At 46.1% G+C, this 13,104-nt stretch overlaps 2 protein-coding genes across 6 annotated transcripts in view; both read right to left on the bottom strand.

Annotated features, from left to right (window-relative positions):
- The window catches only part of LOC139962523 (biotin--protein ligase-like), an 85,599-nt gene that overhangs the window by 25,567 nt on the left and 46,928 nt on the right, over positions 1-13,104 (bottom strand). The window lies entirely within an intron of this gene.
- On the bottom strand, positions 5,783-12,652 carry LOC139962837 (uncharacterized). Its single transcript, XM_071963200.1, has 5 exons — positions 12,378-12,652; positions 10,725-11,924; positions 10,355-10,673; positions 8,409-8,747; positions 5,783-5,908 (listed from the first exon to the last, which is right to left on the bottom strand). Exons 2-5 carry the CDS (start codon positions 11,921-11,923, stop codon positions 5,783-5,785), a joined length of 1,983 nt encoding a protein of 660 aa, XP_071819301.1. The 5' UTR covers position 11,924; positions 12,378-12,652.

Raw genomic sequence — 13,104 nt, 5'->3', positions numbered from 1 at the left:
GATAACTTCAGATAATTACTCCTTCACCCATCAATCTCATTTGTTGAGTGTAAACCTACACTGGATCGAGTGACAATTACTAGCAGAAAAGTGCTTTTGGTTAAACAATCTGTCGAACATAGGCCTATTAGTTATGTGTATATGCAAAAGAACATCAAAATGGCTGACAAAAAAGTATAGGTACAAGCTGTAATTGTCATCTTGCTGCATTTCCAAGAATTTTAAGCATTCTCGTCTTTCACGCCAGCTGCTAAAAATGTGCTTTAGTGCATGCATTATATCTACATTAGATATTATTTATACTAATAAACCTGAGGCCATATCTTCTCATATGACAAAAGTACTGCTTCAGAGAAGATCATTTGAAACCTAATTGGTTGCTATGCTAAAATTATTGTAATTTACACTTTAGAATTTTTTTACAAATTTTGGTATAAAGATATGTACATAGTTGTATTGGAGTGTAACTTGGAGTCATTCTGACCAGTAAGCTGTTACCCTGGTAACAGCTACACAAAGTCATCTAATATTCATCTATAACTGAATATCCTTTTAATCTCAACAACAAGGTCTACAGTTGAGTTACAAAATTTGGCTGTGCTAAAGTAACTGACTGACCAACCACCTTATTTCATTCCAACTAGAGCACCAATGGTGCAGAAGCTCATACCTTTTCGAGCTGAAAAATGTAGGGCCCACAAAACCAATTTTGGGCCCGTGAGGGATAACCCCCCCCCCCTTCGTTAGCAGAATCCTGGCCACACCACTGGCTATAATTTCCTATTTTCCCCTTTAAATCCTATTTTACCCACTCTCTCAAACAATACCACTGGCCTACCCTATTCAACTTTCTCCCCTCTACCTTAGCAGACATAACAAGCACTCCCTACAAGACATAACTTCACAAGCTGCCTACATACCTCAGGCTCAAAGACCTTTAAGAATCGGCAAGTGCTGATTGGCTATAGGGCTCTCATGCTTACAGTTCAACAGTTAATAACAACTCCCAGTCCTGCTTTAATTCCACTAACAGCCTCTGCAGAGCTTAACCACAAATGTAAACAAACACTGCAGGGATTGGGAGACAAATTAAAGGAGCTTCGGCAAAAAGTGAAAGCTCAGATTTTTTTAAACAATGGGGATTACTTGTAATTAATTAACTTTTGACCAAAAATTTTTAGGCATCACCTTATTCATACACAATCCAACAATCATCAGTTCAACTTTGAATATGATCCATCAAAATCTTGAGGAGACTGAGATATTTGAAAATATTACAAAGAATGACCCCCGATGACCCCCTAAATGACCTTTGACCTCAATTTTCCGAACACCCCTCGTAACTCTCATCCCGAGGAACATTGTGACCAAGTTTCATTATAATTGGCCATACACTGTACGAACAGGAGCAATTTGAAAATATAGGGCCGTGGCCCGGGCCACAAAAGACCCCTAGTTGATCTTTGATCTCAAATTCATGAACACCCTGAAGGTAAAACTACCATAGCACTATCGTGACAAACCCTCAACATTGTACCATGGAATCTGTAGGAGAAGAAGCATTTTGCGTATTTCCACAAAATGGCCCATTACGGCCCACAGGTGACCTTTGACCCCAAATTTCGGACCATCTCTGATGGCCCTATACCCAATGGTCCTTGTGTCCAAGTTTCATGAAATTCCATCAAACACTGTGCGAGTGGGAGTGGTTTTACCAATTGTTGACGGATAGAGTGATAGAGTGATAGAGTGATAGAATGATAGAGTGATAGACGCCGCACTGTAACAATAGCTCACACCAGCATGCTGGTATGAGCTAAAAATGTTGGGTCCCACAAAATTTTATCTAATGAATTCTTGTACAACTGATGGAAAGTGTTTGCCTGATGTCTTCAGCTTAAATAACATTTCTATCATTTTTATGTCCGACTATATATTGGATTGTTTTGGCTAATAAAGGAACTAGTTTCACTTTTGGAGTTGGTCATCATAAAACCTGGATTTCGAACTTTCCTGACCTATTGACATGAGACAAAGTACCAGTAAAGCATTGCAGCAAGAATTTTGCTCAAAATTCTTTCTGTGCTAAACATGCTAACTACTCAATTTATATGTACATCTTTTAAGAAGCCTTTAATTCTCGACCTAATTTAACTATATCGAAACAGCTTGAAAACAAAAGAATCAGATTGCATTAAATAGAAGAGAAAGCAAGCAATCGATAGTAGTTGAAGTCCGTTGAGAGCACAGACGTTCTGGTTTCCTTGCTTTGTCCCAAATTTATAGAGTAAAGTAAAAGTTCTTAGTAATTCTTATGAGCACAATAAAGTTTGAGCTGTTACCACAGAGATAAAGAATGACTATTTTAAAGAGAAAATGATTAAATTTCATTAAAAACAATATCAGCTTCAAACTGATCAAGCATCCATAAATTTTGCTTGGAGTCGTAAATCATGATGTCACTGTAGAAATTCAATAGTTTTCTGCTTCAATATCAAAATATGCCTCAAATTATAATATATATAATATCAATTTTGTCTAGACTCTTTTCCCCAACAGCTAGGTCTCCAATGGGCTGTACAGTAGAAACTTGATCTTGCTAGTACTAGTGTGGATGTTTCTTATTGTAGTACAATATATTAGCAGAGAAGAGGGTATATGGGTCCAGTTAGGGGAGGGGAAGGAGAGTGCCATATCAAGCTGTCCCAAATGTGAAAGATTGCTCAACCGAGTGGACTCTCACTAGGGGGCCCCATATCCTACTGCTGCATTGTGGCCAGGCTGCTCCTTGCTGCTCCTGCTGCTCCTTGCTACGCCATTGAGGGCAAGTTGTGAAGAGACACACAAGTGAGGAAGCAGAGTAATTTCAATAATCTTGGCAGATATATAAAGCAGACAAATTTAAGCTGAAATGCTTAATGCTAGTTAATGTAATCAAAACAGCTAAAGTAATTCATAACAAGTACATGCATGGTGTTTGTGGTACTTCATTACACATTAATCTGGACAGGTAAACACACACAGAGAGCCACTTACACATCTACTGTATTTCATTCTGTTTGCACCGACTGCCAATTATGCTGCAATTCTAAACACTTTTTGATACGTAGATTAACCACTAACTAGGTCGAAACATCTGAACTGATGGAATCTGATATTTCCATGACGATAAGAATGACACACTTAACTGAATTGTTGCCATGAACGTGGCCTAAACCTCGCAGCAATATCCTCAGCCAGATCAATGAAAACGAGAGACAATTAAGTGATCAAGTGTCAATCTATCCTACGGAAGTGGCTACTTGTGCGATAACGTACAGTAAGTTTTACGATATCCTTTTGCCCCGAATAGTGGACACTGCAATGACCTGCACTACATTGCTTTTAAGTCCCTACTCTTCGAGAAATAATCTGATTAGGTCCATACACATGCAGTTCACAAACAACCTGTACGTTGACCTTTATAAACAGATCTTCCAGTGGCTGAAGTTAATATTACTCCTTACAAAGAAATGCCGGAAATTTTCTACTATCTATATGTCAAAACCATATGACCTTTTCATCATGCATTTTCGATAGGGGAGGATATAAATATTTTCCTTAAAATTTGGTGGTATTTTGAGAGTGCATATAAGTTGGCAACAGCAGCAGAGTGAATGATATGTTATCGATATGAATACAGAGAACACCATTAAGTAGACATTCAGAACATATCAGGTTTCAGAGATTAAATCAACCAGAAGAATATAGAAAGTAAAGCTGTTTTACAGGACATTTGCCCTTTGACATCACACGACCATTATCTGTGATCCACTCCAGGGAAGTATCAAGGTTTCATTCAATCAACCATATCTTGACTTGAATAGGGACAAAGGCATTGAGATTGCAGGGTGGAATATATTTCTTTCATTGGGGTTTCCCCCATATATAATCCCATTGTCTGCCACTGGAATATCCCTTCAAGTACTATTTTAATTCTCGCTTCAAATTTCAAACGAGAAGAGTCGTAAAGAACAGAGAAATCCAACATATTTTGGCATTTATTACTTCCTTTCTAGAAATAGGTCATATACCGATCTATGGGCGATTCAGTTTAAATGAAGAAATTGTGATTCGAGGTTGTTCCACTTTGCAGGTAAACTTTGCCTAGATGTAAATACATGCAATTAGCTAATCCATACCAATTTGTTATAAGTGATTGATCAATCTTTTGTGATTAAGTATTAAAGGAATCAATGTTTTGAAATTTGGATTGAGGACGACTCAGATTTCGATCAATCCAAACAGAAGGTTAAAATCTTATCACCATGGCAACCAAACAGCCAAACGATTTCAAAAGTAGTTGTTAGGTACTGACTCTATAATATTCCACCTGGCATTTTAGGATGGCTAATTTAGAAAATAAAGGAGCCAAAGTGAACATTCAAAGAAAAATCAGCAAAACTTTCTGATGATCGACATGCCACAACTGAGAGGATCTAATCCTCCATCTTGTTGCCAAGGCTGAAAAAGTCTTCTACGGAAATCAAAATCTACATAAATTCCTTCGTTGTTTGCTTGCTGATGCATTAGCTTGATCAAAGTCAGCATCTGTTGTAACCACATGCTTCAATCCGGAAGTTTTAGAACCCTTTTAGTGCCCAAATGTGGCATGACATTCCAAATATGAGGTGACCATGTTTTTCTTCTAGGAAATCGAGGGACGTTTTATTAATGTTGACCGCACATGTTGATATGTTCAAATGTTCTTATCTACACTTTGGGAGGATTGGAATATGGAGGGCCTCTCATTAATTTCACGGTTGTATGTTTCAAGGATGACAATCACATGTCCAAGTTTAGAAACAACGCTCTGATCGATAAAAAACAAGTATTTCTTTCAAGATAAAACTTAAAATACCAAGAGAAAATGAGGGTAAATGGAAACAGGCTATGAAATTATGCTATGATCTGCCTTTAGTTTGTATTATAAACTACTACAAATGACATTTACGCTTTTTCTACGAATGGAAATCCAAATGGGAAAATTTTTAATTGTTCAAGGACTTTTGACAATTCGTGGAAATTCCATGGGACGGCTTGTCTAGTTTCGCCGTTCTGGGATGATAGAGCCCTCTATTAATTTTGGCAGAGCCCCATTGACAACAAAATAAATAAAATACAGCTGCACTCATGTAAAAAGGGTTTTATAAAATATTATTACTTTGTACAGTGGTCACTAATGATACCATTGTAAATATTTATTAAAATCACAACGATATAGTACATTTGGTAAGAAAATCGACATATCCTCTCCAAAAATTTTGACAATTAGAACGTTTTACCAACACCAATTACTACGTACGGCTTGCTATAAAACTTGAAGTATTTCCTGCAAACCATCAAGTTTATAACCTTTCAAACAGATCCCTACAGGGTTTCTTCCTTTTCTTTTTGTGAACGTCATTTTACTCGGAGAATATTAAACATCGTTTACTACTTCTGAGCGAGCATCGGCATTCATACAGCAAAATCATTAAGCAACCTGGATGATTCTAATAAAACAGCAAAGTGAGAAAACAACTATAATTGTCCCAACATTTAGTTTATCTTCCCCTCGGAGGAGAAGCTGGAGACTGATGGATTCAGATCTTCCCTTTTGATCTAAAGGGGAAATCTCTCCCTCCACTTCCACCACTCTGGCATTTAAAGATGAACTCTTTGACATTTTGAAATTGATTTAGGCATCCATTAATGCCAAAATATTGACAAGAACTTTGTTGGTTTTAAGTTGGGACAATTCTCACAGCTCGACGATGAATATAGACTTTACAAGACATTTCTGACCATCTCTTGGGGATAACCAGAGGAAAAACAATATTCTGATCTGTTTGATGGCGTCGAGACTATTTTTGTCTTCGATCCCATTCTGTGAGTAGCGTATATGAAGTCGGTAATATCAGTATAAAATTTAACAAACTCAGGATCCAGGTTCCACGATCCAATGTGGCTGGTACATCGATGAAAGTTTGCCTCACCAAATGTAAACAATTTTTCAGACATTCGAAGAAGGGGACACAACTTTTGTGGTAATTACTGAAGTGAACGAATGTGTACGGGAAGCCTGTTACTTTTAGTACGAGCTTCAGATGATACCACAAACTGACTTTTCAAAATAAAAGGAAATATTCCAAAACTTACTGGTTTGGATATTTACGAGTGACGAGCTTACCTGTCTCCTCACAACCTTAGCACCTCATTCTACCGTGCCTATAAAGTCCTGGTAAATAAATAACACTGTGCGCCCTCTATGACCGGACCCCCCTTCCGGTCCCTCCTCCTTTCTCATGAGACCATTCCTAAAGAGTGGCCTCACGGACACGGGAGTGGGGGTGGCAAGGTCTGGCCACCCCCAACGACCCCCGTCGAGTTAACTTCCCAAAGTGAACCCCTAACAAAAAATTCACTGACGCCTTCTTAGCAGGGGGGAGTGTAACCCTCCCCGGCGCAGCGGGAAGGGGGGACACTCTCCTGAACCCTGCAGGCGGAACTACCCCTTACACTAACAAGGAGCCTAAAGATTTACGGTCCGCCACTTGTTACCCTTAGATCAACTTAGGTGAGAACATAAGTGGAAGACTATGTACGCAAACGCATACGGAAACACATAGGTACACTCACCGATAGACCTAGTCGATGGCTCTCTGGTGGATGGTGGTTCTGTCTATCTGGTGTGAAGCTCGGAGTCATGAGTCAAGTCGAGCGACCGCTCCTCCGTCCGGCTGTGTCCCACCACCCTCTCGGGGGAGGGAGGCGGGAATGGAGACAGGTAAGCTCGTCACTCGTAAATATCCAAACCAGTAAGTTTTGGAATATTTACTTCGCTCCTCGCTTACCTGTCTCCTCACAACCTTAGCACCGAGTGGCACTGCCCGATGGTGGGAGGCCCGAGGGGTGGGACCTGTTACCCACCGGACCTCGCATCACCGCGCTACCAAATGCCGCTTCGGCGTGTAAAGTGTCGGTCAAGTAGCAGGCGACGAACGTAGTTGGAGTTTTCCACGCTGCTGCTTTGAGTATGTCCTCTACCGGGATGCCGGCGAATAGGGCTGTAGAGGCCGCGACCCCTCTGACGTCGTGAGCCCTTGGTCGGGAGGTCCCCGATGTGAACGGGCGTATGATCTCTACTAGCCACCTGGATAGAGTGTCTTTGGAGGCCGCTGCGTAGGGTGATCGTGGTATGATGAAGAGAGAAGTTGATTGTCTTAACTTCTCTGTCTTGTTCAGGTACCACTTCAGTGCCCTGACTGGACACCATCGTTTGTCCTCGGCTACTGATGACATGGTCTTAATTTCCGGGATGAAAATGTCTCCTGGCAAGAAGGTCAAGGTCTGGTTCTTTGCAATAAATGACGGGTCTGGAACCATCCTCACCCCGTGGCCCTCAAATCTGATGTGATTCTGCTTGGTGGATAGGGCGTGGAGGCAACTCCTCCTTCTTGCTGACGCAACTGCGACGAGGAAGAGTGTCTTTTTTGTGAGGGCAGCCAGGGAGGCGTTAGCCATTGGTTCGTATGGTGGTCCTGCCAGGGCATGTAACACTGCTGAGAGTCCCCAGGAGGGGGCCAGCCGTCTGATCTGTGGGCGACGATTCGCCATGCCTTTGATGAGTTGTGCAATGTACGGGTTATTGCTCAGTGTGGAGCCATCTGGGAAGCCCTGGTGGATGGCAGCGATGGCCGACCTGTAATTCCTGATAGTGGAGACTTGTTTCCCTTCTCCGAAGAGTGAGAGGAGGAACTCGGCTATCTGTGTCACAGAGGCAGCAGGCAGCAGTATCTGTCTCGGTCGGCACCATTGGTCGAACTTCCGCAGACGGGAATCGTAAGTCGCTGCGGTCGTTCCCCTTCTAGCGTCGGCTGCCATCGCGGCAGCTGCTTCTGAAAAGCCTCTCTGTCGTAGGGAAGACCGGACAGCCTCCAGGCAACTAATTGTAACCCCTTGATGTCTGGGTGGGAGAGAGTTCCCTGTCTCTGGGACAGTAGGTGGGGCTTGTCCGGTAGACTCACTGGGACGTCCATGAGGAGTTGGGGGATCTCGGCGAACCAGGGTCTGCGAGGCCAGAACGGGGCTATTAGTGTGAACCTGCCCTTGGAGTTCCGAATTTTCCTGAGGACTTGTCCGATCATACATAGCGGCGGGAAGATGTACGCATCCATGTGGTCCCAGGAGAGGGACATTGCGTCCGTGTGGTAGGCCAGGGGGTGGAATCGTCTGGAACAGAAGGTCTGGAGTTTGTTGTTCTTGTGTGTTGCGAACAGGTCTATCGTGGGCCTGCCGAAGATCGAAAAGATTCTGTCGCAAGTCTCCTGTTCCAGAGACCATTCGTTGGGGTCTATATGCCCCCTGGATAGGGCGTCCGCCATCACGTTGAGCTTGCCTGCGATGTGGGAAGCCCTTAGGATCGTGCCGGAGTCCTCGGCCGCTGTTATCACCTCCCACGCGAGTCGGCACAGTCTCTCTGAGCGGGTGCCCCCCTGCCGATTGATGTAGGCCACCACTGTCGTGTTGTCGGTGAAGATTGTGGTTATCGTTCCCTGTACGTGGTCGTTGAAAGCTTCCAGGGCTCTTTTGACCGCCATCATCTCCAGGATGTTGATGTGGAGAGATGTTTCTGTTTGGGACCACGTCCCCCATGCTGTGCGATTGCTCCAGTGAGCTCCCCATCCGGACAGTGACGCGTCCGTCGTTATCGATGTCATTGGTAGCTGTATCGCAAAGGGTACCCCTGAACTCCAGTTGTTTGGGTCGAGCCACCATCGAAAGTGTTGTGTGACCTCCTCTGACCTGTAGATGAGCGTTGTTTTGTCTGGGTCTGTAGGGTCTGCGGACCTCAGCAGGTGCAGTTGCAGAGGTCGCATGTGTAGCCTGCACAGTCTCACTATATCGACGAGGCTGGCCATGAGTCCCAGGGCCCGGAGCCATGTCCCCGTTGGTGACCCCCGGTGTGCCAAGATCTGTTGTGTGGTCGCCTTGACTGCCGCGACTCTTTCTTCTGAGGGTCGGGCTACCCCGGTGGTGAAGTCCAGTATGGCCCCGAGGAACTGGATCGTCTGGGAGGGTGATAGCCGTGATTTCTTCTGGTTCACGATCCAGCCCAGTTCTTGAAGGGTCTGGAGCGTTTTGTGGACGTTGTTGGTTGCTTCCGATAGACTGTTCCCTACTACCAACCAGTCGTCTAGATATACGTAGAGGGTGACCCCTCTTTTTCTGAGGTAGGCGACTACTGCTCCCGCGACTCTCGTGAAGGTTCTGGGAGCCGTGGCTAGGCCGAATGGGAGCGCCCGGAACTGGTAGTCTTGTTCTGCGTACCGGAACGCTAGGAATCGTCGGTGTTCTTTGTGTATCAAGATGTGCAGGTAGGCGTCCCGTAAGTCTACGGTCGCCGCCCACATGCCCTTTCTGAGTAGGGGTAATATTAAGTTTAAGGTCTCCATACGGAAGTGTTTTGGTCTGATGTGTTTTGTGTTCAGGGGTTTTAGGTTTAGAATGGGACGCCAGGTGCCGTCCCGTTTTTTGGTCAGAAAAAAGGAGGACCGGAAGAGTGGTCCCGTCTCTTCCGGAACTCTTGTAATTGCCTGCTTGGCCAGCAGGGCCAGAATTTCCCCTTCTAGGGCTAAGCGTTTGACGGGGTCCGTGGGTGTGAGTGTCTGCCTTCCTCCGCCCCCGAAAGGTGGGCTGGAGGAGAATTCTATTTTGTACCCGTGTTTGACTGTGTCCAACACCCACTTGTCCCCGCCCATAAATTCCCATTGCTGGGAGAAGTTTGTTAGTCTCCCCCCCACCGGCGGAATGGCCGCGGTGAGGTGGGCACCCCTAGGGCTGGGCGGCGAACGCTGGTCGATTGGAGGAGCGGTCACTGTCCCGTCTGGTCGACGTGGAGCCTCTGCCTCCTCTGGGGGCCCAGGGGCGGGTTGGACGGAAGGCTGCCCCCCGGCTTCGGCCTCTGAGAGCTCCTCTGCTCATAGATTTGGCGGGTGCTGCTCTCGTTCCCCTAGGTGCTCTGCTCTCCCTCGGGCGGAAGGGTTTGGTTCTCTGGGTAGGTGGGGGTCGGAATTCTGATTTGGCCAGTCTCCCTTCGGGCTACCTCTTCCTGGAGTTTCTTTTGGAAGCAGCTCGCAAAAAGGTCTTCCCCGAGGATTGGTAGTTCCAGCATTCTGTCCTTCGCCTCCGTCGAAGGCCAGTGGATGGCGGAGACGATGTTTTGTCTACGGGCCTTAACGGACCTGGTAGCGACCCTTGCAAATTGATCGTACGCGAGTCTGACGAGGGGGCCCAGCAGCAGGAGGAGCTGGCCCGCTTCGTCCCTGGATACTTGGCTGCTGTCCTCAGGGAGCTGTTGGTGGTGTCGCATAAGGACTTCGGCTGATAGCATTAGTACCGATGCGAACTTCATGCCCGAAAGGGCTGCCATGTCCACCTCTACCAGAAGCTCTTCTAGCTTCCTCTGGTCCGGGGTCTTGAACACGTGTGTGGATGAGGCCCCTTGTTCGGCTTTTAATCTCTCCTTGGCCTCCTGGGGAATGGTTGGGCATCTGAATAGATCCTTCCATGCCTCGTCAGGTACCCTGACCGCTCTATCTGCCCTGGCCGGGAAGGCCGTCCACTTGGTCTTGTTGGCAATGGCCTCAAATCTGTCATAACAGGTTGCGTCTACTGGTATGGTAGTTTTGGGCTTATATGACGCTTCGCCGGTCGCCGTCAATTTTGATACCCGGCCCGCCTTCTGCGGTTGCGTTATTAGCTCCTGTGGGAGGGCTCCTCCTGTCACGGGTGCTTCCTCCGGTTCGTAATTGTGACCAAAGCTGTCCTCCATAGGATCGTAGTCGAGAGGATCTGGATCTATGGGCTCCCCTTCGTCCTCCAAGCCGGAAAGATTCACCGACGCTCTGCAATCCAGAGCGTCCGGGTCCGGGGCCGGTTGCGGGGCCATGGTCGATACGGGGCTGGTAGGGCCCGGTGCCACGTCGGCTACCGTGGACGTCCTTTGCTCCAGCAGGGGCCGTAGCAGGCCGGTGAGTTTGGAAAGCCAAGCTGGTTCCTCTTCCTGACGCCGTCTCGGGGACCGGCGCCTCCTCTTGGATCTTCTGTATCCATCGTCGGAAGAGTCCGAGGACTCGTCGGAGATTGGAGAGTATCTCTTCCTCTCTCTACGTCTTGGGGATCTTGTATGCGACCCCGATCTCTCCCTTCTGGGTCGGCGGGAGGACTCTCTCTCCCTACTTTCTCGGGCCGGGATCTCCGTCGGAACCCGCCTCTCCGGCTCCCTGTCCGGCTCCCTGGAACGGGACCGGCTCCGTCTCCGCGTCCCCTCGGTTGCTCTCTCTTTAGGACCCGAGCCTCCCACGGCCGGGGGGCCGCGCTCTGTGGGTCTGTTTAGCTGCGGCCCGGACTGAGACGGAGTCTCCAGCCCGGCCGAGCTGTGCCTCTGCTTTGGAGGTCTTTTCCTGGCAGGAGCCTTGCCTTTGCTCCTGCCCTTCCCTCTGGCCGTAACTGATCCGGACGTAGCCGGGGCCGTTAGGGGAATTCTTTCTCTTTCTCTTTCCTCTCTCTCTACCTCTTTCTCTCCTTCGGCCCTCTCCTGGCCACTCTCCTCCACCTCTCTCTCTACTACTCCCTCCTCCTCTCTATCTCCCATTATTCCTGGAACCTCCGGCGCCCCGATTGCGCTCGGGATCGAGTCCAGCCTTCCCTGGAGCTTGCTACGTAAGCCCTCAAGCCACAGGTCGATGTCCTGCCACTGAGCTGGTGTAAACTTAATACACACCAGGCAGGGGTCTCGTCGAGTGCAGGATCTGCATTTTGGACAAAGGTCGTGTTCGTCCCAGGCTCTGCCTGGGCGAAACATAGAGCAGTTGATGCACTTCAATGGATTGCGTGACATGCTGAATAACCGGATTAAGGAAGATTACTTCTTAGTGATAAATGAACAACAATAGAAGCTTAACGTAAGAGGGGAGAACTAGGGAGGGAATTAGGCTTAGGTGGAGCGTAGCGTAACCTAGCAACGGTAAACAAGGTAACGCTACGGGGTGGCCTAACATGAAAATGCAAGCTGAAACAAAAATGAGAGAGCGAGAAATACATACGAAAAAGAGTGAATATATGTGAGCAATATGAATCCCCAAAAGGGGGACGAGAGAAACTAATTGGGGGGAAGAAAGCTAGTAAACAAGCTAAGAAAACACAAAAACAACAACACGCTATAGCGTGGGGAGGAATAGGGCGGGAACCTAGGCAGTTTCGCGGAACTGCTAACCCCGCCGCAAACCAACCCGAGGAGGAAACGCACTACGAAAACAGTCCCCAAAACCCTCCCTTTTTGATAAAAAGGATACTTATCGGTCAGGAAAGGACTGTCAAACTTCTAAAGATCCGAAGCTAAAAAACTTCCGGCGATCGTCGAAGAAAACCAAGACAATTTTCCAAGGAAACTATCCACAAGAAAAATATGCGTGTAGGCACTTGGAATGGTAGAATGAAAAAGGAGGAGGGACCGGAAGGGGGGTCCGGTCATAGAGGGCGCACAGTGTTATTTATTTACCAGGACTTTATAGGCACGGTAGAATGAGGTGCTAAGGTTGTGAGGAGACAGGTAAGCGAGGAGCGAAGTAAATATTATGATTCGCAACTACATTAAGTTTTTTTTAATAATTTCTTCACAATTACATTTAAGCATTTACATCTCACTAATTTTTTTGAAGTTTATGATTCCCAACTACATTAAGTTTGAGAGAATTGTTTTTTTATTTCTTCAATTACATGAAAGCATTTACACCTCACTAATTTCTTAGTATTTGTGTGTGTGTTTAACCAAATCTCTCAGTTAGAGTGAGAAGTAAGTATTCAGTTATAGATGTGAGTTTACTAGGTCTTGGTCAAAAGTCCACGCCCAACCAAACTTTACCTTTTAGAAAAATTTTCTTGTGCATGCTTGCATTAGAGGTTTTATTTAATTACTTGCACCAGCTTGTAGTAATATAGCTATGGATTTTGCTTTTTTACAGAATTCAATAATTGTTCCCAATTTGGTCTTTTTCTACAAGTTTGATCATAATTTAGGAT

Source organism: Apostichopus japonicus, chromosome 21 (assembly GCF_037975245.1).
Source record: "Apostichopus japonicus isolate 1M-3 chromosome 21, ASM3797524v1, whole genome shotgun sequence".
NCBI lineage: Eukaryota > Metazoa > Echinodermata > Holothuroidea > Aspidochirotida > Stichopodidae > Apostichopus > Apostichopus japonicus.
This window is presented reverse-complemented; position numbering and strand designations above follow the sequence as displayed.

Bases quoted from the DNA above. Each gene is read 5' to 3' on its own strand.
- LOC139962837 (XM_071963200.1), bottom strand. From the start codon at position 11,923: ATGTCACGCAATCCATTGAAGTGCATCAACTGCTCTATGTTTCGCCCA. The intron at 8,748-10,354 runs GTATCCAGGGAC...TTTGCGATACAG, and splicing joins TCCCTGAGGACAGCAGCCAA to CTACCAATGACATCGATAAC. The intron at 5,909-8,408 runs GTGATGGCGGAC...CGCTACTCACAG, and splicing joins ACATCGCAGGCAAGCTCAAC to AATGGGATCGAAGACAAAAA.